The sequence below is a fragment of the Prunus dulcis genome, chromosome 2, assembly GCF_902201215.1.
Source record: "Prunus dulcis chromosome 2, ALMONDv2, whole genome shotgun sequence".
Classification (NCBI taxonomy): Eukaryota; Viridiplantae; Streptophyta; class Magnoliopsida; order Rosales; family Rosaceae; genus Prunus; species Prunus dulcis.
Genome location: NC_047651.1, coordinates 23,161,268 through 23,187,124, shown reverse-complemented (window position 1 = coordinate 23,187,124; position 25,857 = coordinate 23,161,268). Strand labels below are relative to the sequence as shown.

At 35.3% G+C, this 25,857-nt stretch overlaps 4 protein-coding genes across 13 annotated transcripts; 2 read left to right on the top strand and 2 right to left on the bottom strand.

Moving 5' to 3' along the window:
- Window positions 1-25: 25 nt before the first annotated feature.
- On the bottom strand, window positions 26-2,966 carry LOC117618635 (metacaspase-1-like). The gene is made up of 5 exons (XM_034348297.1): window positions 2,355-2,966; window positions 1,501-1,831; window positions 1,167-1,287; window positions 874-1,077; window positions 26-527 (listed from the first exon to the last, which is right to left on the bottom strand). The coding sequence occupies exons 1-5, from the start codon at window positions 2,713-2,715 to the stop codon at window positions 468-470; spliced, it is 1,077 nt and encodes a 358-aa protein (XP_034204188.1). The 5' UTR covers window positions 2,716-2,966; the 3' UTR covers window positions 26-467.
- A 1,276-nt stretch (window positions 2,967-4,242) lies between these two features.
- LOC117617507 (DUF724 domain-containing protein 3-like) lies at window positions 4,243-10,225 on the top strand. 3 transcript variants are annotated; one of them, XM_034346904.1, is made up of 10 exons: window positions 4,243-4,826; window positions 5,722-6,198; window positions 6,427-6,780; window positions 7,056-7,119; window positions 7,323-7,465; window positions 8,041-8,107; window positions 8,185-8,256; window positions 8,923-9,069; window positions 9,198-9,368; window positions 9,446-10,225. In XM_034346904.1, exons 1-10 carry the CDS (start codon window positions 4,353-4,355, stop codon window positions 10,051-10,053), a joined length of 2,577 nt encoding a protein of 858 aa, XP_034202795.1. In that variant the 5' UTR covers window positions 4,243-4,352; the 3' UTR covers window positions 10,054-10,225. The 3 variants fall into 3 exon arrangements, with proteins under 3 accessions (XP_034202795.1, XP_034202796.1, XP_034202794.1); XM_034346905.1 differs by having other exon boundaries at window positions 6,421-6,780; window positions 8,923-8,991; XM_034346903.1 differs by having other exon boundaries at window positions 6,421-6,780.
- A 182-nt stretch (window positions 10,226-10,407) lies between these two features.
- Window positions 10,408-16,797, top strand: LOC117617505 (DUF724 domain-containing protein 3-like). Of its 8 annotated transcripts, none has more exons than XM_034346896.1 (12): window positions 10,408-11,067; window positions 12,025-12,453; window positions 12,649-13,008; window positions 13,315-13,378; window positions 13,580-13,728; window positions 14,256-14,352; window positions 14,467-14,520; window positions 14,597-14,668; window positions 15,192-15,260; window positions 15,336-15,404; window positions 15,643-15,813; window positions 15,891-16,797. In XM_034346896.1, the coding sequence occupies exons 1-12, from the start codon at window positions 10,594-10,596 to the stop codon at window positions 16,514-16,516; spliced, it is 2,634 nt and encodes an 877-aa protein (XP_034202787.1). In that variant the 5' UTR covers window positions 10,408-10,593; the 3' UTR covers window positions 16,517-16,797. The 8 variants fall into 8 exon arrangements, with proteins under 8 accessions (XP_034202787.1, XP_034202786.1, XP_034202789.1 ...); XM_034346895.1 differs by having other exon boundaries at window positions 15,183-15,260; XM_034346898.1 differs by lacking the exon at window positions 14,467-14,520.
- Window positions 16,798-17,316: 519 nt separating this feature from the next.
- On the bottom strand, window positions 17,317-18,956 carry LOC117618411 (casein kinase II subunit beta-2-like). The gene is made up of 5 exons (XM_034347983.1): window positions 18,809-18,956; window positions 18,021-18,242; window positions 17,799-17,911; window positions 17,549-17,714; window positions 17,317-17,450 (listed from the first exon to the last, which is right to left on the bottom strand). Exons 1-5 carry the CDS (start codon window positions 18,954-18,956, stop codon window positions 17,317-17,319), a joined length of 783 nt encoding a protein of 260 aa, XP_034203874.1.
- Between the last annotated feature and the right edge of the window lie 6,901 nt (window positions 18,957-25,857).

Here is a 25,857-nt window from a genome sequence, read left to right as displayed (position 1 = left end):
CAGCTTTTGACTGAATCCACAAAAATAACTGGAAAAAATATATATTAGATGAAAATCATTCGTTTTGGAGCTGTTTCCATTGTTTCTTGGTTCTGCTTTGCATGATAAGGAACAATAACTAGGAGGAATCGGGGAATTTTTGCATTTGGATCTTGTTGAAGACCAAGTATGTTCCATCAAAAGGAACTAGGTCAGGGGTTTGCCGGAAATTGGATTTACAAGGTACCCATTCTATAAAATATGCATATTTCTAGCAAGATCTCAGGGTGAGAGAGGAGAGGGGGGTGGTTGTGGTGGTGGTGGTGGGTTGTGAGGGAGATACCCAAGAAAAAAAATATAAGATTAACAACCGATAGAACTGGAAGCAATCAGATGACAAAATTGGGTTTCCCTGGGAAGAACTGTAAGCACTTGTGGGAGGTCCGGACACGCTGGATGATTAGAAGATGGAAATACTGTTTCACTGACTAAAGGGAGAAAGGCTTTGTATACACATCAAATGGTTGATTGGCAGTTAGCTGTGGTTCCTGCAGCAAAGACAGTTCAAAGGAAAGTTAAGATGTTAACTGAAATCAGCTTACTAGACATGAGATCAAGTTTAACAAAACGCAATATGGAGAATACACAAAAATAAAATTCAAGACCTACCAATGCATTTCTCACAGTGCAAAAACAGAGGACTGCACATCTTCTAAAGATATGAAACATTATTTTTCTTTTATATTTTCCTTCATACTGCAGTGTCTAACTAAACTTTTAGGAATCATTTAATTGCTCACAAAAGTTGGCATGCTGATTTTAATCAAACTACTGCCAACAAACATTAGATTTTGTTATATGGTCAAACTGGTGTTTAAAGATTGACAATCATACCTGTCTCAATCCACCAAGACTGCCTCCTGTCAAAAGCATGGAGATAAGAGACGTCACAATACCACCTCCATGATCATTATCTGTGTTACGGATGGTAGATCGCATTGCATTCAACATGTTCCCATATGTATTTCCATGTCCACGCTCGATGGCTTGGATGAAAGCATAAGTCATGGCACCAGTTGAAGTAATCTTTGACAGGGCCTGCACAGATGAAGTGTTAGCTTTGTTCTTATAATATCCTTAGGCTAGAAAAAGGCATGATGGCTAATGTAGTTGAAATAAGACTTTACCGAGGTATCGGCAGAGGTTTGATCATCATCACAGCCACTAAAGGAAATGGCCTCCCCACCATTGGTTCCTTTCCAAACACCTGACCGAGGGCGATGGTCCTCCCATACATACTTTCCACTTCTACATCCACACACAAGAATGAATAGGGAAAGTACATAGAGCAATATTAAGCACAAAACAATACAGAATAACATTATGGAGAGTAAAGAATAAAGCATAGATAACTTTCATATATTCACAATACGGGCAGAGATGGAGAATAAAGATTAGATTACACCATGCAAAGACACATAAGATAAGATCTGAAGAAACAAAATATCAAACTGGAGTTACCTGTCCATCCTACAGAGAAATGGTAAATCTAGCACAGTACCACTATGGCAAGCATCTACAATAGCATGGAGCCTAACCCCAGGAGGAAGAGGTCTGACAATTGTCGCATTGATCTCATCATCCACGATCATTCCCTGAGTCTCAAAATCCGAGGGACAGAGTGTTTCATCATATCCATCCACCTCATCTCCAGTGTAGTTCCTCTGTTGTGATCCATGACCAGAATAATGAAACACCAAGGAATCCCCAGCTTGACAACCTTGCACAAGCCAAAACATCGCCATTCTCATATTTTGTTTGGTTGGGCGCCGATAAGGATCAGATTCTTCTTCTGCAAGTTACAGTCACATAGAGATTAAGATCAGAACTTATCTGCATTACATGCTATGCACATTGTTCAATTACCTTCTCAAATAAACCATGGTGCATCAGCATAACCCCCGTTTTTGACTTTTTACAACCATATCTCATCATTGAAATTGTGGAACAACATGACATACTCAATTACTCATAATACAAAACTCAGTTGTTTATGGAAACATGAGAAAGATAACCCAAGTAAAGATTCTTAAATGTAATAGTAATATCACTTAAATGGTAATCAAAGAAGTAGTCATAATATATATAACATTCAAATCAACAGAAACATATCAGTTTGTAAAAAAAGATCGATGCTTTACTACCAATGCAGAATAATTCAACGATCCAATTGCAAAAGTACGTAGGATAAGAACACAAGAGCTAGTCTTTGCTGACCCATAAATTTAAAGTCTAATTAGAAAACAACCCACAAATTCAAACCACACGCAACATCAAAAAGACCAAACATTGAAGAAATGAGAATGGAGAGCTACCAGTGAGCATAAGAATGGAGGACTCAGGGAAGCTGAACTTGTTGACCAGCAAGTACTTCATACACTTGGCGTCGTTAATGCAGCCCTTGAGCTCGTGCCGGGAGCGCTTATACGACACGGCGCATATCAAAGCCCGCTTGCGTCCGTGAGCCGACGGAGGAGGCCCCGGCGGCGCGTGGTTGTAGGGAGAAGTGGAAGGAGGAGGTGGGCGGTGGAAGGACGAGGAGGAGGGCGCAGGAGGAAGAGCGCGCGAGTCGGCGACGCGGGTGACGGCTTGGCAGACGGCGCAGCGGATGGTTTGAGCTCCAGGTGGCAGCTGCAGAGGCGTGCGGCAGCCTGAGCAGTCTACCAGCATCAACATGGTGGGTGAGAAACTGGTTGGTGAGATGAATTGAATTGAATTGAGAGATAGAATGACAGAATGTGATAAATTGAGAATGAGGGAGGTCTTTGTGAAGTTAAGATTTTGACAGAAAGGGAAGGAAAGAGATGGGTTTGATGAAGAATGAGATCATGGGGAGGGAGATCGGTTAAAAAGATGGTTTCTTTGACTTGTGGAAATGGCTGAGTGGGTCATGACTTGGGTTGGGAGGAAGGTGACGAGAAAAACGAGAGAAAAAAGAGAGAGAGGGAAGACAAGTTGACAAATTTGACTCTGCTTTAATTATTATTTGGACCAACACTTGCCAAATAATACTATATTCTTAATTGCCAAAAAAGTATTAATATTAAAGAATATTTGCATTTTCCTAGATAAATTTATACTTAACCACAGTTGACAGTTGAGTACTACGCATAAATCTTTTTAGTTTTAGATCGTGGATATGTTTGCTGATGTTAAGAGTAGCTAATCTCCACCTAAACTTTTCTTTCATAAAAATTAATAATAATAATAATAATAATATTTGCATTTTGCAATGTACCACCAAATTGAGAGATGGTGATTTTACATCTCATTTGCACCTAGGGATGGCAAAAATTCTCGTAGGGGCAGGTCTCTGTAGGGTCTCCAACTCTAACGGAGGGAGATTTTGGGGCTAAATAGGTATCGGGTATGGGGATCCCTGAACTTAAAAAATTCCCGACGGATATGGGGAGGGAATGGTATTGGCGTCCCCATCCCCATCCCGAACCCGACCCGAAAATATATGTTTATATTTAAATAAATAAATAAATATTTATAATATTTATGTTTAACCATAAGTTAACTTCCCTATCCTAATTCTTCCTAATTTTTCATGAAATTTCATATTGATATGATTTTGAATAGTTGAGTTGAACTTTATAGTTAATTTGGATGTGTTGAATGATAATTTAATATGAAAATTAATGTTAAAATATATGATAAATATTTTTTATGCAAAAAAATAGGGGATTCGGGGCGGGTATGGGGGATAGTCCCCCAACAGAGACGGGGACGGGATTCCCCGAAACCTAATAAACGGGGATGAGTTCGGGGACGGGGGCGGGAATAGAGATGGTATTGTCATACCCGACCCCTACCCGACTCGTTGCCATCCCTATTTGCACCTCCATTTTAGCTTGAGACGACCAATAAATTGAGATACAAAATCAGATGTAATGTCCAAATAAAATCACATTATAAGTTATATTTTTTGGATTAAAACATTATAAGTGAATTACAAAACATATATCAGATGTATATTTCTTCTAGAATCTTAATGTAACTGTAAATCTGACACGCTTTAAATAAGACCAAGCAAGACACTTCAAATTTCAAGATAACGTTTTTAGAGTTTTTCTTTACATTAGGAAATGTTTGGAATCTTCCATTTGGTGGAGTGGTTGGCTGTTTATTCAAATCTTTTCTTTGGTATAAATGTGGGCCGAAGCCCAAGAAATCTACACTGCTTTGGGTTATGCACAATTTGAGAGTCCTGGGAGAACAAGGAGGACAAAACCTTGACCCCTCTGCTACTAAACACCAGTAAATATAGTGTGTTTTTCTCTCTGGAGAAAGTGAGAGAAAATAAGAAAATGGTGGTGAAGCGGAGCCAAGCGCATTTGAGCAAGGATTCAAAGGTGGAAGTTTGCAGCAACGAAGACGGGTACCAAGGTGCATGGTTCCCAGCCATAATCCTTGACCCACAACCCTCAGATGGCACACCAAAGAAGAAAAGGAAGAGTCTTGGCAACTCAAGCAAGGCTTTGGTGCAGTACGAGACTCTGGTCTCCGACGATGACCCAAACAAGCCACTCACTGAGCTCGTTGACGTGTGCTCCATCCGGCCAGTGCCTCCTCCTGACAATCCTGACCAGCCCTTCGAGCCCGGAAACGTCGTAGACGCCTTTTACCAAGAAGCTTGGTGGGTGGGGGTTGTGATAAGGTTTGAGGACGACAAGTATACGGTTGGTTTCAAAAACCCACCCGATCTGCTTGAGTTAAGGCGCTCTGAGCTGCGGCCTCATTGGGATTTTCTGGACGGCGTATGGGTTCGAGCCCTGAAGGAGGTACTAGTTCTACATTTTAATAATGCATGTGGGTTTGTTTTTTAATACAGGATTTGCACTTGGTTTCACGATTTAAGAACATGCAGGTTGTTTATTGTACGTTGGCCTTGCCTTTGTTGTTCTGCTTTTAGATTCTTCTTTTTTCCTTAAAAAGATTTCTATTTTCCTAAAAAGATGATCTTTTTATGTTGCAAGGCCAACGAGCTCAGTGAGTATCAGTATCCGTTTTCATGTTTTTTTTAATACCGGTTGTCATGAGTATCATTGGTTCACTTGTTTATTCTATCGATTTTCCTGAATTATCAACCAAAGTTGTTATTTTTATTGCTTGTTGTCCTTTGTCCGAACCAGTACTTGATATCAGGTTTGTTTGTGCTTTCTAATCTTTTTTTTGGGACTTCTCTGATATTGTGGTGTTTGTTAAGTAAGTCCCCCTCCCCCTAAATCGTATTTGGGCAAGTTAAGTTAGACGGTTTTATTGTGAACACAATGTTTTACCATGAATTAAATGATTACTAATTGCGTGAACATTTGTACTTTTGAGTATTTAAGTGCTATAGATGGCCAATGATGCGTTAGCCACAGCGTCTAGCTAGTTCTGATGCAGTCTGCTTCTCAATATAGATATTTAACTCAAAAGATTTTTTCTTTCATGTCTTCTTTTGTTTTGTTTTTTGTTTTTTGTATTTCAAATAAGGAACTTGTGATTTAGGGAGTTTTCAGTTTGGATTTATTGAAGTCTTGTCTTATATGTTTGCAAGTTCATGCCTTTTCAGTTCATTCATTTATCTCATTTGCAATGTATCTGGATTCCTATTTTGAGGGATGATAGAAATTTCTATATGCTGTGCTTCTAATAGAAGGAAAACTGATATTTCTCACTAATGGTTCAAAGAGGATGGTGGGATCATTTTTCAGCCCTGGGACAGCAGTGGAAGTGAATCTCTACAAAGAACATCTATTCGGTGCTTGGTTCCCAGCAATTTATCTTGGTGAACTAGGGGCCAACAATTTCTTGCTTCAATATAAGAGCTCAAACAACTGTGCTGTTAAAGCAGTCGTAAGTGGCAAACAGATTCGGCCTCAGCCTCCAATGTTGGCTGAAAGAGATTTTAACTTGATGGAAAAGGTGGATGCATTCTTTGATATGGGTTGGTGGGTCGGAGAGATTATAAAAGTTCTTACAGGAAAGAAGTATATGGTCTGTTTAAAATTGACAGAGGAGGTGAAGCAATACAGTCAGTCAGAATTGAGGCGTCACATGTACTGGACTGATGGAAGATGGGTTACTATGATCAATGGAAAACGGGTTACTATGATCAATAGAAACTGGGTTACTATGATCAATGGAAACTGGGTTCCTTACTTTAAGGTATGTGTATTTTTCTCTTGTTTTATGTTGGGAAAAGGGCCGGGGGGTGAGGGTGGTGTCATGACTTGTTACTTTATGGGATATGATGGCAAACATGGTTGGATCACCCTGTCTTGGAAATATAATAATTAGGATGCAATTTTATAAGGTGAGTTTAAGTTTCTATGGTGAGAACATACATGGGCTCAAATTATTTGTGGTGGCTAAATTTTTGGCCTTTAGTTTCAGGAAGGTCACTTTAGCAGGGATTATGAAGTACGATCAAAGCGTGCATGCGAGAGTTCCAGGAGTTCTGAGTTAGCTGCAGCACTTGAATGTACAGGTGCTACCAAGGATAATAATGAAGAAAAAACACCTTGTTTGAGGATTTCGTGGAAGAATCAGTCGGAGGACTTGAGTCCTTGCATTGATAAATCACCTTATGGAAAGACCAAAAAGAAACTTAAAATTAATCAGAAACCTAACGATGATGCAACTATTTTAGGTCTTTCCAAGAAGTTAATATGGGGACATTCAGAAGACTCCTTATCTTTTGCACAATTATTTCGAAGGAGCAAAGAAGCCCCAGTTAGAGATGGTGTGGTAAGTGAACTCGCACAAAAGTGTTGTTGGTATATATTCTCCTATTGCTGAGTGTTCCTTCGGGGTAAACAAAATCATGAGTCAAGTCTTCCCTCTCCGAACCTCATTAACTTGCTCTCTATGAATTTATAAGTTGATAGCATCTGAGACTGCCATTTGAAAATAAGAAGTGCTATAAAAAAAAAAATGCAAGAGATGCATTATTTTTTCCTCTGGTTTTGTTTCTTCCTGAGACCTGATGGTCCTGATTAGAATGCATTTTATTCCTATTGCAGAAGACTAAGCAACAGCAGGTTGGAGGACTGGACAATCAAGCAATAGTTTCTCTTAAACGAAAAGGTAAAGTACGGAATTCTCAAGGTGATATCCCTTGGCTAAGAGTAAGAGTGAGATATGAGGAGGGGAGGGGCAGGCCACTGAAATTGCCTGGTGAAAAAATCAATAGCCAGAGCCATATATCCACACTGTTTACAGTACATGATATTATTTCTATACTAACATTGTATGATCCACATAAATCAAATATGTATAATTTTTTACAGTCAAAAAGGGCAGTGAAATAAGAAAGGCTGATGAAGAAGATGTTGCTGATGAGTATGGAGTAGACAGCATTGAATCTTCTGGTACAGAGTCTAAACTAACAGGGGGATCTCATGCTGACGCATCATGTCTGCTCCCCATCGAGGTATGTCTGAAGCCTGTATGCTCTGCTTCTTCTCTGTCTCTCTACATATCAAAACTGCAGTCTACATTAAGCTTTGGGGTAAAAATGCAAGACCAGTGTGCTTTCTATGAAACAAATGTAAGACCAAAATGATGACGGGGAATAAGACTTTTCTGTTCAAAAGAAAGGGATGATTCTCCTGTTAGTTAACTGGGTACATGCTAATTTGGTGATTAAAGTAGCCATGGTTTGAAATACAGAGTGGTGTCTTATTTATTTATTTATTTATATTATTATTTAATTTAAATAACTTATATATTAAAAAAAATTGTTTGAAATAGTGTTACATAAAACAAGAGAGCTCAATTATACCTCAGAGGGTGCTGCAAAAGTGAAAGGAAGGACTAATATGGCCCGTGCCCATAATTTTAGGAATATTTAATGTTGACCTTACTAGAAAAAGACAATTATTAATAAAAAAAACTATGGTATTTTATTTTAATTTTGTCTATAATTATAAGTACGAATTTGGAGGCATCCTTATTTCCCTCTAACCCAAATTTGTTGATCATGATATTTCTAATTACTTCATTCAGGAGGTTGAATGGAATGAAGATGTAGCGAGCAGTGAATTGCATGTGATAAAAAGGTTGGAGTGGACAGGTATGAGTGGCTAACAACCTGAATTAAGCACAATGGAATAGAAGACTTGTAGCCTTGATAAGTTCTATTTTTTGCAGGTGAGAAGCACAATGGAACTGGAGTTGTTGCTCAAGTTGAATTGACTAAGACTCAAGTTGCGAATGATAATGGTATGGTACATCACAACCTGGAAAAACCTTTAGTTTATGTAAAAAGAATAAAGGAACTCATGTGCAATTTAATTTGAATGCTCTCTTCAACTGGTATGCTTTTGGTTTTTGGTTTTATGATTTTTTGCTAAGATACAAGTTAATTACAACATTTATGGATGATTAGGAAAATGAAATTGGAAGAGTCCATAAATAGAGGTAGTGAAACATAATTAAGAAAGAATGATTTTGCATTTAAAGAAACACACAGACTTTTGGTAATACTTAGTGTAGATTCTGCAACTGAATCATGTGCGAGGGAGCTGCATTTAAATCCCTTAATATTTTTCTTTTGTTAAAATGGGCCAATAAGAAAAAGTACAACATATTGGTAGATGAAAAGAAAAAAAATGTAAAAATATTAAATTGGGATGTACTTATCCTTTTCTCACTTTTCCCTGTTGGTAGTAATTTTAATCTTATTTATTGTTATCTGTGTAGTATAAAATTCATACCTTTCTTAAAATCTCAGGTTCTGAAGATACAATGTCTGAAGCAGAAACTGAAGATTCTGCAATGGATATTGAGAAAATAATAGAGGGCTTAAATAAGCTATTGAGAAAGTTTTCAAAGTATTGTTTTGGTTTTGGTTTTGGTTTGTTTGATTAACATGAAGGTTTGTTCTAGGTAACCCTGCTGGGATTTCCAACGAACAAAATGAGGTCGGAGGAAGACAGGTTGAAACTGGGGTAACAGGTGACACTGAGCAACAAGACAATCCACTTTGCCTTTCTGAAAAGTTCTCCGGTTGGGAAAAAAATTGTAACCATGGATGTATACTGTTAGACTTAACATGATAGGGATATGCTTATCCTTTTTCTTGTTCTTGTTCTTTTTCCTGTTCATCCTTTTCACTTTTATCTTGTGTTGGATTAAATTTCATGTCTTTCTTAAATTTGCAGGTTCTGAAGAAGCGATGAGAGAGACGGAAACTCTGGATTCCACAATGGATTACTTGACAAAAGAAGTTCAGGTGACTGTGACTGGAGTATCTGCAACAGCATCTGCCCATGATCAACCTTCATCACTGTATGTAGATGAAATGCATTCTATAAAAGCCAAAGAGTGCTCAAGTAAGCTATTGTGAAAATTTTCAATGGATTCCTTTGGCTGTAGTTAGTTTGACTAATATCAAGATTGTGTTCTCTAGGTAACCCTGCTGGGACTGCCAAGCAACAAGAGAGTCCACATTCGCCTTTTGTGAGTTGTTCTCCATTTTGGAAAAGTATTGAATCCATGGAAGTATTCAAAAGATTTCCGCAAAGGCCACATTTTCATCCTCTGATGAAGTGTAAAGCGGTTTGTCGCGAAGGATCCGCTCTTGGAAATATGATAACCTTTGCCTCTTTGGTGGAGAAGACTTCCAAGTTGCAAGTTGGCGATCCTATAGACTTATTTGATAGCAATTTGGAGGCACTAGTTGACTTGGAAATGTTGGGATTTGATGTCACGGCAGTACGGCATCGTCTGAAGGAATTGATTGAAATGAAAGTTAAGTTGGGTCAGCTTGAGAACCAATCAAAAGAAGTTGACATTCAGATCACGGAGTGTACTTTTGACAGAACCAGAAACAATGAAACAATCAGTCGGATTGATAAGGAGATCAAGGACTTGAAGGAAAAACGGGGGACCCTGATGTCAATCGATGTGGCCAAAGGTTCTGAAATTAGCAAGCTGCAATCAGAAGCAAATGCTATAACTGAAGGCATTCAGAGCATCCATCGTGATTTTGAGAAATTAGCTGCTGCAGCATGGTGATTGTTGTGATTCTGATGGATTACGCCCTTTAGATTACCACTCCCTTTGCTAACCTTGGACACTGATATATAATATCTATATACCCTTTTGAATGTAATGATGGACGTGATACCAAACTGTTCTGTAGTTTATTATGACAGCCATTAGCCCTAGAATGCTGGTAACAAACAATTATCTGTATGTACTACAATATCCCGAGTGTTATGAATGTGGGCCGAAGCCCAACAAAACTACACAAATATAGCTTTGGGTCTAGGGACAACCAAAACATCCAAATTCCAATCCAACAACTCTCAGTGGGAGAACTAACGCCCGTCGTTTTCAACAAAACTTGATCTACACGACAAATCGTTCAAATTTTACGATCCGTCGTTTACCCAGAGATATGAGAGTCTTGGAGCGATGAAACGTTTATGATCGAAGGACAAAAAAAAAAAAAATCCTACTTTTCTCCCAAAACTTGACCTTGACCGCTTTGCTTAAGCACTACTGAATTGTGTGTTTGTCTCTCTGGAGACAGTGAGAGAAAACAAGTAAGAAATGGTGGTGAAGCGGAGCGAAGCGCATTTGAGCAAGGATTCAAAGGTGGAAGTTTGCAGCAACGAAGAGGGTTATAGAGGTGCATGGTTCCCTGCCATAATCCTTGACCCACAACCCTCAGATCTCTCAGCGAAGAAGAAAAGGAAGAGCCTTGGCAACTCAAGCAAGGCTCTGGTGCAGTACGAGACTCTGGTCTTCGACGATGACCCAAAAAAGCCACTCACTGAGCTCGTTGACGTGGGCTCCATCCGGCCCGTGCCTCCTCCTGACAATCCTGACCAGCCCTTCGAGCCCGCAGACGTCGTAGACTCCTTTTACCAAGAAGCTTGGTGGGTAGGGGTTGTGATGAGGTTTAAGGATGACAACTATACGGTGGGTTTCAAAAACCCACCTGATCTGCTTGAGTTAAGGCGCTCTGAGCTGCGGCCTCATTGGGATTTTCTGGACGGCGTATGGATTCGAGCCCGGAAGGAGGTACTAGTTCTACATTTTAATAATCCATGTGGGTTTGTCTTTTTAAACAGGATTTGTACTTGGTTTATGCTTGCATGCGCTTTCTTTTGTTTATTTATGAATTTTCTTTGGAGCTTTCTACCATTGGTTTTCATGATTTAAGAACATGCAGGTTCTTTATTGTACATTGGCCTTCCTTTGTTGTTCTGCGTTTAGATTCTTTTTTTTTTTTTTTCCTTCAAAAGATTTCTATTTTCCTAAAAAGATCATCTTTTTAAGTTGTTGCACTTTTTAAGAGCAGTTTATCTGTGTTCATTTTTTTTAAAATACCGGTTGTTATGAGTATCATTGGTTCTCTTGATTTTCCTGAATTATCAACCAAATTTGTTATTTTATTGCTTAGGGAATTGATGATGTGATGATCCGAACCAGTACTGGATATCATGTTTGTTTATGCTTTCTAATTTTTTTTCTCCTGGGTTTTGTGTTTCTTAAATAAGTCCCCCCTCCCCCTAGATCATATTTGGGCAAGTTAAGTTAGACGGTTTTATTGTGAACTCAATCTTTTACCATTAATTGATGAAATTTTACAGAGAGCAGATACTTTTAGTAATCTGTCTATCAGTATCAATTTACTTATAAAAAGATCCATGGTTCTGCGTTTGCTATCTTTTTCTTTCTAAAGCAAAAAATGGTGCACTAAAACTTGAGTGATTATTAATCATGTGAACATTTTTAATATTAAGTATGGCACTAAAACTTGGGGTATTTCAAATTAGGAACTTGTGATTTTCTGTAGTTTGAAGTTTGGATTTACCGAGGTCTTTGCTTATATGTTTGCAACTTCGTTCTCAGTTCATTCATTTATCTCATTTGCAACATATCTGGCTTCCTTCTATTTTTGAGATATGATACAAATTTCTATATGCTATGCTTTTGAGAGAAAGAAAACTGATCTTTGTCACTAATGGTTCAAAGAGGATAGAGGAGACAATTTTCAGCCATGGGACAGCAGTGGAAATAAATCTCAACGAAGGCAATCTATTGTATGCTTGGTTCCCAGCAATTTATCTTGGTGAACTAGGGGTTAACTCTTTCTTGCTTCAATATAAGAGCTCAAACAACCGTGATGTTAAAGTGGTTGTAAATGGCCATCAGATTCGGCCTCAGCCTCCGAAGTCTGGCAAAAGAGATTTTAACTTGATGGAAATGGTGGATGCATTCTATGATATGGGTTGGTGGGTCGGAGAGATTACACAAATTCTTACAGAAGAAAAGTATATGGTCCGTTCAAAATTCACAAAGCAGGTAAAGGAATGCAGTCCTTCAGAATTGAGGCCTCATGTGGAATGGACGGAGAGAGGATGGATTACAAAGATCAATGGAACATGGGTTGATTGCTATAAGGTATGCATATTTTTCCGTTGTTTTATATTGGGAAAAAAGAGAGAGGGAGAGGAGAGGGGGTTGCACGGTTGTCGTGGCTTGAGTCTTTGTGGGTATAGTTGTAATTTTATCTGGTAAATTTAAGTTTCTATGCTGAAAAGCATACATGGGCTCAAATTATTTGTGGGTGGCTAAAGTTTTGGCCTTTCGTTTCAGGAAGCTCACTTTAGTGTGGATTATGAAGTACAATCAAAGCGTGCATGCGAGAGTTTCAGAAGCTCCGAGGTCGCTAAAGCACTTGAAAGTTCAGGTGCTACCAAGGATAATAATGAAGAAAAAACAGCTTGTTCAAGGATTTCATGGAAGAATCAGTTGGAGCACTTGAGTCCTTGCATTGATAAATCACCATATGGAAAGACCAAAAAGAAACTAAAAATTAATCAGAAACCCAATGATGATGCAACAATTCTATGTCTTTCCAAGAATCCAGAAGACTTCTTATCTTTTACACCATCATTTTCAAGGAGAACGCCAGCTAAAACATCAAAAAGAGAAGCGCCAGTTAGAAAGGGTGCGGTAAGTGATCTGTCAAAACAAATGTTGTTGGTATATATATTCTCCTATTGCTGAGTGTTCCTTTGGGGTAAACAAAACCATGACTCAAGTCTTCCCTCTCAAAACCTCATTAACTTGCTCTCATTCTATGAATTTTATAAGTTGATAGCGTTGATAGCATCTGAAGAGTGCCATTTGAAAGTAAGAAGTGCTATATATACAAAAAAGAAAAAGAAAAAACAAAGAGATGCATTATTTTTTTTATCTGGATTTGTTTCTTCTGACATCTGATGGCCTTGATTAGAATGCATTTTATTCCTATTGCAGAAGACTGAGCAACAACAGGTTGGAGAACCGGACAATCAAGAAATCATTTCTTATAAACATAAAGGTAAACCACAAAGTTCTCAAGGTGATTTCCCTTGGCCAAGAGTGAGACCGGAGGGGAGGGGCAGGCCACTGAAATTGCCTGGTGAAAATATCACTAGCCAGAGGCATATATCCACAGTGATTAACATTACATGATATTATTTCTGTATTAACATATTCATTGTGTAATCCACATAAAACAAATGTGTATAAATTCTTGCAGTCAAGAAGGGCAGTGAAATCGAAAATGCTGATGAAGAAGATGTTGAAGATGAGTATGGACTGGACAACATTGAATCTTCTGGTATAAGGTCAGATTCTGAGCTAACAGGGGGATCTCATGCTGGAACATCATGTCTGCTCCCTGTAGAGGTATATCTGAAGCCTGTATTCTATGCTTCCTTCTGTATCTCTTTACGTATCAAAACTGCAGTCTGCATTAAGCTTTGGGGTAGAAAGGTCAATATGATGACAAGGAATAAAACATTTATGTTCAAGAGAAAGGAATGATTCTCCTTTTAGCTAACTGGATACATGCTAATTTGGCAATTAAAGTAGTCATGGTTGAAATACAGAGTGGCCTCTTTTTTTTTCTTTTTAATTATATATATATATATTTATATAGCAGTGTTACATAAAACAAGAGAGCTTAATTATACTTCAGAGGTAAAAGTGAAAGGAAGGACTAAGATGGCGCATGCCCATAATTTTAGAAATCTTTAATATTGATAAAGAAAAAACTATGATGTTTTATTTTAATTTTATCTATAATTAACTCAAAAAATGTGTTCAGTTTACCTAATTCCTGGAATTAGTCTGGATTTTGAGGCATCCTATTGAGATTTATTTCCCTCTAACCCAAGTTTGGTGATCATCATATTTCTTATTGATTCATTCAGGAGGTTGAATGGAATGAAGATGGGGTGAGCAGTGAAATAAAAGGGAAGGGAAAACTGCCTGAATATCTTGTTGAACACCGAAAAGATCCAGCAACAGGTGTGTATAATGTGTCAGAGCTACACAATTCTTGATAGATGTGTATATTTTGAAAATCTAATTTGTACCAGTATATGGGTGAGGCACATAATGGCGTTGGATCTTTTGCTGCAGATCATACGAATGATATATTTGAATTGCCTGTAATAACAATGTGGGATTTGACAGGTATGAGTAGCTAACAACCTGAATTAAGCACAATGGAAAGAAGACTTGTGGCCTGAATAAATTCTATTTTTTGCAGGCGAGAAGCTTAGTGGAACTGGAGTTGTTGCTCAAGTTGAATTGACTAAGACTCAAGTTGTCAATGATAATGGTATGGTACATCAGAACCTGGAAAAACCTTTAGTTCATATAAAAAGAATTACAGGAACTCGTGTGCAATTTAATTTGAATGCTCCCCATGACTGGTATGATTTTGCTTTTGTATTCTATAATTTTTTGCTGCGAAAAACATACGAGTCAATTACAACATTTGGATGGGTGATTAGGAAAATGAAATTGGAAGAGTCAATAAATAGAGGTAGTGAAACATAATTAAGAAACCATGATTTTGCAGTTCAAGAAATACACTGATTTTGGTAATACTGAGTGTAGATTCTGCAACCGAATTGTGTGTGAGGGAGCTACAATTAAGTCCCGAAAGATTTTTCTATTGTCAAAATGAGTCAACAAGGAAAAGTACAACATATTGGTAGACGAACAAAAAAAAGCAAAACAATTGGGATGTACTTATCCTTTTCTCGCTTTTTAAAATGTTGGTAGTAATTTTAATCCTATTTATTGTTATCCTGCGTAGCATAAAATTCATACCTTTATTAAAATCTGAGGTTTTGAAGATGCAAGGAGGGTGGAAGCAGAAGCTGAAGATACTGCAATGGATATTGAGAAAATAATAGAGGGCTTAAGTGAGCAATTGAGAAAGTTGTCAAAGTATTTCTTTGGCTTTGGTTTGTTTGATTAACATCAAGGTTGTGTTGTAGGTAATCCTGCAGGGTTTTCCAGCCAACAAAATGAGGTCAGAGGAAGACAGGTTGAAACTGGTGTAACAGGTGACACTGATCAACAAGACAGTCAAACACTTTCCCTTTTCTAAAAAGTTCTCCAGTTGGGAAAAAAATTGAAACCATGGATGTATTCAAAGTGTTGCTAGAACAAAAAAAAAAAAATGTTAGCTTAACATAGTGATATGCTTTTTCTTTATTGTTTTTCCCTTTTGGAAGTACTTGCTTATCCTGTTCTCTTTTATCTTGTGTTGTATTAAATTTCATGTCTTTCTTAAATTTGCAGGTTCTGAAGAAACAATGAGAGAGACAGAAACTCTGGATTCCACAATGGATTACTTGACAAAAGAAGTTCAGGTGACCGTGACTGGAGTATCTGCAACAGCGTCTGCCCATGATCAACCTTTATCACTGTATGTAGATGAAATGCATTCTATAAAAGCCAAAGAGTGCTCAAGTAAGCTATTGTGAAAATTTTCAATGGATTCCTTTGGCTGTAGTTAGTTTAACTAATATCAAGATTGTGTTCTCTAGGTAACCCTGCTGGGACTGCCAAGCAACAAAATGAGGTTGAGCAACAAGACAGTCCACATTCGCCTTTTGTGAGAAGTTCTCCATTTTGGAAAAGTATTGAATCCATGGAAGTATTCAAAAGATTTCCGCAAAGGCCACATTTTCATCCTCTGATGAAGTGTAAAGCGGTTTGTCGCGAAGGATCCGCTCTTGGAAATATGATAACCTTTGCCTCTTTGGTGGAGAAGACTTCCAAGTTGCAAGTTGGCGATCCTAGAGACTTATTTGATAGCAATTTGGAGGCACTAGTTGACTTGGAAATGTTGGGATTTGATGTCACGGCAGTACGGCATCGACTGAAGGAATTGATTGAAATGAAAGTTAAGTTGGGTCAGCTTGAGAACCAATCAAAAGAAGTTGACATTCAGATCACGGAGTGTACTTTTGACAGAGCCAGAAACAATGAAACAATCAGTCAGATTGATAAGGAGATCAAGGACTTGAAGGAAAAACGGGGGACCCTGATGTCAATCGATGTGGCCAAAGGTTCTGAAATTAGCAAGCTGCAATCAGAAGCAAATGCTATCACTGAAGGCATTCAGAGCATCCATCGTGATTTTGAGAAATTAGCTGCTGCAGCATGGTGATTGTTGTGATTCTGATGGATGACCCTTGAGATTAGCACTCTTTTAGCTAACCCTTGAATGGTTTGGAGCTAGGTTTGTCCATGGAAACTGATATATAATATTTATACCCTTTTGAATGTAATGTAATGATGGAAGTGATACCAAACTGTTGTAGTTTTTTGTAACAGATATCTGCCCTAGAATGCTGGTAACAGTCATCTGTACTACCATATCCTCCACCAGTATTAGACTTAATGCTACCCAAAAAATACTTATAGACCGGTTTACTGCCTATATCACTATCTCTTGGTTTCCTATAAAATTTCCTGTCCACAATTTTTTCCTGGTAGAAAAACTTCTGGTTCCTTTCAGCAAGTTATGAGCTTTTTATCTGCTAGAAAGGCAGATAAACAGCATCGGTGGTAAAACTAGAAAAGTCAAAAGAAAAAAAAAAACTAACTCTTTAAGTAGGGCTGAGGTTGCTCTTCAGCTTTTAAGCATGAAATTTGAAAGAAGGTACGCGTCCTTGGAAAGCCCCATGACGCACTTCAAATTTTCTATTCAGAAAGTAAACGGCCACCATCCACATATCGATCGTGACGCGAAAGAATATGAACCTTTCCACTTAACACTGTTAAAGAATCATGGTGCTCAACCTAAACAAGTTAAATAACCATTATGAACAACCCAGTACGTACAATGAAAACAGGGCTTTTGGGAACTGCCCTGTGTTTTTTTTTTCCTTACAATGGGAAACAACACTGCTTGGACCCCTTTACCTTTCTTCATCAAGAGAAGCACCTTTGCAGCTAAAAGATTGATCATTCCTCCTTGTGGACTTTGAAGCCATATATTCTCCGAACATAATTCTGACTCGCCTTCTGCGGTTTAAGATGGCCGTAGGTCAAGAAAAAAAGGTGAGGAAATGTGGTTCCAAAATATGCCCCATCAATTTCTAAGAGTGTTTGTCAAGGAAACATTGAAAAACTGCTGTTCAACAAAACATAACTGAAGTCATTTGCAAAAGTCATACATATTTTATTACAAGGATACGATCTTGGTGTTTGGATTGTGAGGCATAAATGTCTTCACACTTGGGACAGTAGATTTTGACAGTACTTAACCTTGGGATGTCTGACTGGCCAACAGGCAGACATCGTTGTTTATTGCAGTGAATTCTTGGACATCTGCCGAAGTCATAGTTCCTGTACTTCTCCAACTGAATTGCACACTGTTGCATTAGGGCGCCTGAAATCCAACATCATGACAAAACCATGTAAAGTTGCACGGTTAAACACCTTACCATTGCAGACAATCCTTTGTTAGTAGCTATGTATCTGCCATGAATTAAACCATAGAGCATCTCTGCTGCGGATTCGATCACATTGTTCTGTTCATCATCAGTTAAAGTACCATCTGTTTTTATCCCAGTGGAGAACAAATTATTGTTCATGTTCAAACAGCATTTCTTACAGGTTACATAAGAAGTTATTGATTTCATATTGCAGATAGGCAAATATCTTACCATTGGAAGACTCAACATCCAAAATTAAGTCCAGTGCATAATCATAGAATGGGACTTGATTTCTTAAACCAGAACGGTTGAAATCATCCAGGATGTAGTCGTCGTCCACTTCACAAAAGAATTCATTCCCTTTCTGATTGCAGAACCATGATATCCAAGATGCATCTTCATCATCAAGGCATCTAACATCTGAACCTTTGCAACTTGTTTCAGCTGATTCCCCTGCACAATAAATAAATAAATAAACTATCTGAAAGCCACACAATAAAGAAAAGAAAACTACAAATATATTCAGCAAGAATGTAACCTTCATATGATCAAAATGAGAACCAAAATTGTTAAACTAAGATGGGCTAGAGAGATAACTCTATTTCAACAAAAGATTATTTGGCAGCATGACCACTTAGATGAGAATAGTCAATAGCTTGACACCAAACACAGAACCTCTTCAAGATATGTACATGAATTAGTCTGTCCAAACAAGTTTAAAACTGATTAGATAAAAAACATACGAGGAAGTCGAATAACTTCAATAACAAGCCTCACAAATCAAAAGACAGGGTAGAAGAGCAAGTACCTTTTTGTAAAAACATCATAACATTGTGCCAAAACAAAAAAACATCATGTCATAACATAACATTATACATATGAATTACAGCAAAACCCCAGTATTAGGAAAATAATAATAATAATAATAATTATATATGATAATATGATAATATGATGGATTGTTATGAGGTTTATCGTATAATAAATGCATGTTATTATGCATTGAAAGTGAAACTGACCCTGATCATAGGATGCATCAATATTGCGATAATTGGCAGCAAGTGAGGTAGAGGTAGAGGGAGCCAAAGATTTGTCTTTGAGTCGATTGGGATGCAAAGCCGGTTCAGAACGTGATCTAATTACACCTCGCTCATCTTTATTTTTCATACTCTCTCTCTCAAATGTTAATGCACCACTAATTAACCTTCAAAACAAAGTTTGGATTTTTCCTACACTCAAGTTTGGATCATGCATCGATGGCGATTTCAATGTACATTTGGATCTGCCCTGCAGTGGCAATCAAAGAGAGAAGACAAAAAGAAAAAAATTAAACAAAAAAAACTTTTATTTATACTTTTGTAACAAAGTAATATTATAAACTATTCTAACATACAAGAGAAGACGAATCAAAAAATTATAAATAAATTATATGAGTCGGTTGAGTTGGTAAGAATTGCTCTCTTTGCTATCAAGGTCTAAGTTTGAGTCCTTTTACCGAATAAATAAATACTATTAAGTAACATTATCTAATGAGAATACGTCACATTTCAAGTAAAATAGATCCTTTATAAGTCAATTTGGCCCTACCATTAAGGGTAGTATTGACTTTTCGGGTTTGCAACATAAAAGTTTTCGATTGATATGTGTTTGCCTAAGCTGTGACCCCTCCTCCAGACCCAAAAAAAATAAAAAATAAAAGCTGTGATCCCTCCGACATCAAATCCAACGATTGAAAATCATCCCCAGAGTCAGATTACCGTTCAACGAAACGATCTGACCAAGATAGAGATGGGAGAGATGTGATCGACGGCAGGAGAAAAGGCTAGGCTTTCATCGTGATCAACAAGCAAGAAGAACCATGGGACTGATGGGAGCTCACACATTTTCAACTCTGATCCCATTTGACCACAACCCCGCCAATTCGTTGTCTTTTTGTTTGGTAAGCCTTCCAATTCTCTAATTTCCCAATTCTTATAAATAGCGAGAATTTCATAAAGCAAAAAGAAAATTTTGATTCCGACGTCGAGCAGTTGAATTGAAAGAATAAAGTTTTAATCTTGTAGAAAAATGCAACCATTGACCACACATGTTTGGAATTTGAAGCAGCCGGAAACCCTTTTTTGCAATATTGAAAAGAACCAATTCACACAAAGAAATCAAACGATTTTTTTTTTGTTTCTTTATGGCAAAACATTGTTGGGAGAGAAAAGAAATTAAGGTTTTTGATGTTTAGTGAATGTATATTTGTGTATGCCAATGTGTATAAAATTTTGTCTGGTTATGCGTTTTTTGTCTCATAGTAGAATTGTGTAATATTTAAGGACTTGTAGGGATTCCGTGATTGATTTTTTAGTCTGTCAATGTAGTTTGGAGGAGTTGCACTACGTGCAATTTAGTTTCACCGTGAGTCTAATAGTTCACTATAAAATACTGGAGCCTGTTGCATGCGGCCCCATCCATGTATTCACCCTCACACAACACTGACAGAAAGGCAGGCATATGCGCTCATATGACTTATGATCATATTGTTGTGGTGTAATTGTGGATTTATTTTTTCTTTCATTAGGCAGATAGTGGTCAGCACTGCAAGGGATGTAGATTTGGTTGGTCTAATGGTACGTACATTCGTGTTCTATACGCATCTCTTTTTTTAAAAAAGCAAACGTACAATAGTCGTATTGTACATGTTTGTACGTATTTGTAATGCTTTTATAAAAAAAAAAATTAATTTAATCCTTTTTAATAAACATATAATTACTTTCTTTGCTTTTGTTTTTTGGCCAACTTCTTTAATTCAATACATGTAATTGAGTAACATCTTAGCCTTTTTGAATTACTTTAATTAGTAATTATTAATTAGTATTAAAAAAAATTATAGAAAAAGTCCACAAAACAATTAAATTCTATTTACATAGTATAGCCGTGCGGCTGTACTATAATTTTCTTTTGAAAAACAGTCTAGCCGGCCGGCTATACCTTTTTGGGACACGTGGCGCCTACCGCTGGAGGCTCTTTTTTTAAAACAAAAACAGTACAGCCGCACGGCTATACTCTGTTTTTTAAAAAAAGTAGACACGTGGAGCCTAAACGTTGGGGTATTAAAAATCGTATAGCCGCGCCTAAAGTAGACACCCTTTAAGTAGCATAGTATGTATTTCACTTTTTTAATTACTTTGATTAGTAATTAACTTAGTGAATATTAAAGGAGAAAAAAAAAAAGAGAAATTGAATTACTATTCATTAAGTAATATAATTCATGAAGTTAATTAAATATTTAATCATAATCAGTCATTAAATAAATAATAATTAAAATATAATTGCTAATTCAATTAATTAAATCTCCAAATATAATATGTAGATAAAAAAAATAAATTTTAAAAAATTAATTAACCTAAACATCCTAAGTTTATATTTATTTTTTAAAAATAAGACCTCTCCCGACGAAATTTCGTCGGCAAAGAAAATTTCGTCAGGGAAAACCTAATCCGGCGAATTTTGTCGGCATAGATCTTTGTCGACGAAATTGCGTCGGGAGAAGTGTTCATGTTTTTTTTTTTTTGAAAAGTATAAAATTTTAAAATATAAAATTAGTTTCTTTACTTTTTCTTTTGGCCACCTTCCTTCATTTAATATATATAATTAAGTAATATATTATTATTTTTTAATTACTTTAATTAGTCGTAATATATATATATATATATGTATATGTATATGTATATGTGTGTGTGTGTACGTACGTAGTTTCCAATAATACATTCGTGTTCTATATGAATAGTCGTATTGTACATGTTTGTACGTATTTGGAATGCTTTTTAAAAAATAAAAAAATTAAATTTAATCCTTTTTAATAAACATATAATTACTTTCTTTGCTTTTATTTTTTGGCCCACTTCTTTAATTCAATACATGTAAATTGAGTTACATCTTAGCCTTTTTGAATTACTTTAATTAGTAATTATTAATTAGTCTCAAAAAAATTATAGAAAAAGTCCACAAAATAATTAAATTCTATTTACATAGTACAGCCGTGCGGCTGTACTATTTTTCTTTTTGAAAAATAGTCTAGCCAGCCGGCTATACCTTTTGGGATTTTGAAAAATAGTACAACCGAACGGCTATACTGTTTTGGGACACGTGGGGCCTAGTCACCGTAGGCTCTAAACAAAAAAATGTACAGCCGCACGGCTGTACTCTGTTTTTTTAAAAAAAATGTGGACACGTGGCGCCTAAACGTTGGGGGTCCTCCTTTTCCTATTAAAAATAGTATAGCCGCACGGCTATACCCAGTTTTTTATTTTTTTATTTAAAAAGTAGACACGTGGCGCCTAAACATTGGGGGTCCTCCTTTTTATATAAAAAAATAGTATAGCCGCACAGCTATACTCAGTTTTTAAATTTTATTTTATTTTATTTAATTTTTTAGCAATTGTACGAGTACAATACTTTAGCCCTTTTTTAATACCTTAGCCCTTTTTTAATTACTTTAATTAGTTATTATGTTTTAATTATTATTTCTTTAGTGAATATTTAAATATTTTACTCAATTTCGTAAATTACTTGGTAAATAGTAATTAATTAATCATTAAAATACGTGCGTACGTGTACAATACGTTTGCTTTCATTATACCGAGTCTTTAAGACGTATACGGAAGTACTATTGAAAAATACGTACGTACGTGTATAATATGGGTATTAAGAATTTTAACAACTAAATACTATTTATTAAGTAATATCACTTATGATGTTAATTAAAATATTTAATACTATTTATCCACTAGAGAAATAATTGTTAGAACATAATTACAAATGAATGTAATTAAATCAAGCTAAGATATTATTTAATTATGAAAAGAAAAAAAAATTAATTTTCAGAATTTTAATTTTTTTTTAAAAAAATAAACCTCTCCCGACGAAATTTCGTCGGCATAGGTCTATGCCGACAAAATTTGCCGGATTAGGTTTGACGAAATTTCGTCGGCACAGATTTTTTCGTCGGGAGAGGTCTATGCACTTATGCCGACGAAATTTCGTCGGGACAGGTTGTGTTCCATTTTTTTTTTTTAAATTTAAAATTTTAATAATTTTTTTTTTTTTTTTTTGGAAAATTTGTTTCTTTACTTTTGCTTTTGGGCCAACTTCTTCAATTCAATACATGTAATTAGGTAATACCTTAGCCCTTTTTTAATTACTTTAATTAGTTATTATGTTTTAATTATTATTTCTTTAGTGAATATTTAAATATTTTACTCAATTTCGTAAATTACTTGGTAAATAGTAATTAATTAATCATTAAAATACGTGCGTACGTGTACAATACGTTTGCTTTCATTATACCGAGTCTTTAAGACTTATACGAAAGTACTATTGAAAAATACGTACGTACGTGTATAATATGGGTATTAAGAATTTTAACAACTAAATACTATTTATTAAGTAATATCACTTATGATGTTAATTAAAATATTTAATACTATAATTGTTAGAACATAACTAATGAATGTAATTAAATCAAGCTAAGATATTATTTAATTATGAAAAGAAAAAATAATAATAATTTTCACAATTTTTATTTTTTAAAAAAAGAAATAAACCTATTGCGACGAAATTTCGTCGGCATAGGTCTTTGCCGATAAAATTCGCCGGATTAGGTTTTCCCCGACGAAATTTCGTCGGCATAGCTTTTTTCGTCGGGAGAGGTCTATGCACTTTTGCCGACGAAATTTCGTCGGGAGAGGTTGTGTTCCCTTTTTTTTATTTTTTTTATTTTAAAAAAATTTATATTTTTAATAATAATAATAAATTTTTTTTTTTTTTTGAAAATTTGTTCCTTTACTTTTGCTTTTGGGCCAACTTCTTCAATTCAATACATGTAATTAGGTAATACCTTAGCCCTTTTTTAATTACTTTAATTAGTGATTATTTTTTAATTATTATTTCTTTAGTGAATATTTAAATATTTTACTCAATTTCGTAAATTACTTGGTAAATAGTAATTAATTAATCATTAAAATACGTGCGTACGTGTACAATACGTTTGCTTTCATTATACCGAGTCTTTAAGACTTATACGAAAGTACTATTGAAAAATACCTACGTACGTGTATAATATGGGTATTAAGAATTTTAACAACTAAATACTATTTATTAAGTCATGTCACTTATGATGTTAATTAAAATATTTAATACTATTTGTTAGAACATAATTACTAATGAATGTAATTAAATCAAGCTAAGATATTATTTAATTATGAAAAGAAAAAATAATAATAATTTTCACAATTTTTATTTTTTAAAAAAAGAAATAAACCTATCGCGACGAAATTTCGTCGGCATAGTTCTTTGCCGACAAAATTCGCCGGATTAGGTTTTCCCCGACGAAATTTCGTCGGCATAGCTTTTTTCGTCGGGAGAGGTCTATGCACTTTTGCCGACGAAATTTCGTCGGGAGAGGTTGTGTTCCTTTTTTTTTTTTTTTTTTAAATTTAAAATTTTAATAATATTTTTTTTTTTTTCAAAAAAAATTTGTTTCTTTCCTTTTGCTTTTGGGCCAACTTCTTCAATTCAATACATGTAATTAGGTAATACCTTAGCCTTTTTTTAATTACTTTAATTAGTGATTATGTTTTAATTATTATTTCTTTAGTGAATATTTAAATATTTTACTCAATTTCGTAAATTACTTGGTAAATAGTAATTAATTAATCGTTAAAATACGTGCGTACGTGTACAATACGTTTGCTTTCATTATACCGAGTCTTTAAGATGTATACGGATGTACTATTGAAAAATACGTACGTACGTGTATAATATGGGTATTAAGAATTTTAACAACTAAATACTATTTATTAAGTAATATCACTTATGATGTTAATTAAAATATTTAATACTGTTTATCGACTAGAGAAATAATTGTTAGAACATAATTACTAATGAATGTAATTAAATCAAGCTAAGATATTATTTAATTATGAAAATAAAAAAAAAATAATTTTCAGAATTTTTTTTTTTTAAAAAAAGAAATAAACCTATCGCGACGAAATTTCGTCGGCATAGGTCTATGCCGACAAAATTCGCCGGATTAGGTTTTCCCCGACGAAATTTCGTCGGCATAGATATTTTCGTCGGGAGAGGTCTATTGACTTGTGCCGACGAAATTTCGTCGGGAGAGGTTGTGTTCCTTTTTTTTTTTTTTTTTTAAATTTAAAATTTTAATAATATTTTTTTTTTTTTCAAAAAAAATTTGTTTCTTTCCTTTTGCTTTTGGGCCAACTTCTTCAATTCAATACATGTAATTAGGTAATACCTTAGCCCTTTTTTCATTACTTTAATTAGTGATTATGTTTTAATTATTATTTCTTTAGTGAATATTTAAATATTTTACTCAATTTCGGAAATTACTTGGTAAATAGTAATTAATTAATCATTAAAATACGTGCGTACGTGTACAATACGTTTGCTTTCATTATACCGAGTCTTTAAGACGTATACGAAAGTACTATTGAAAAATACGTACTTACGTGTATAATATAGGTATTAAGAATTTTTAACAACTAAATACTATTTATTAAGTAATATCACTTATGATGTTAATTAAAATATTTAATACTATTTATCGACTAGAGAAATAAATGTTAGAACATAATTACTAATGAATGTAATTAAATCAAGCTAAGATATTATTTAATTATGAAAAGAAAAAATAATAATAATTTTCACAATTTTTATTTTTTAAAAAAAGAAATAAACCTATCGCGACGAAATTTCGTCGGCATAGGACTTTGCCGACAAAATTCGCCGGATTAGGTTTTCCCCGACGAAATTTCGTCGGCATAGATATTTTCGTCGGGAGAGTTCTATGCACTTGTGCCGACGAAATTTCGTCGGGAGAGGTTGTGTTCCTTTTTTTTTTTTTTTTTTAATTTTAAAAAAAAATTAATTTTTAATTTTTTTTTTTGAAATTTTTTTTCTTTACTTTTGCTTTTGGGCCAACTTCTTCAATTCAATACATGTAATTATAGCCCTTTTTTAATTACTTAAACTAGTGATTATGTTTTAATTATTATTTCTT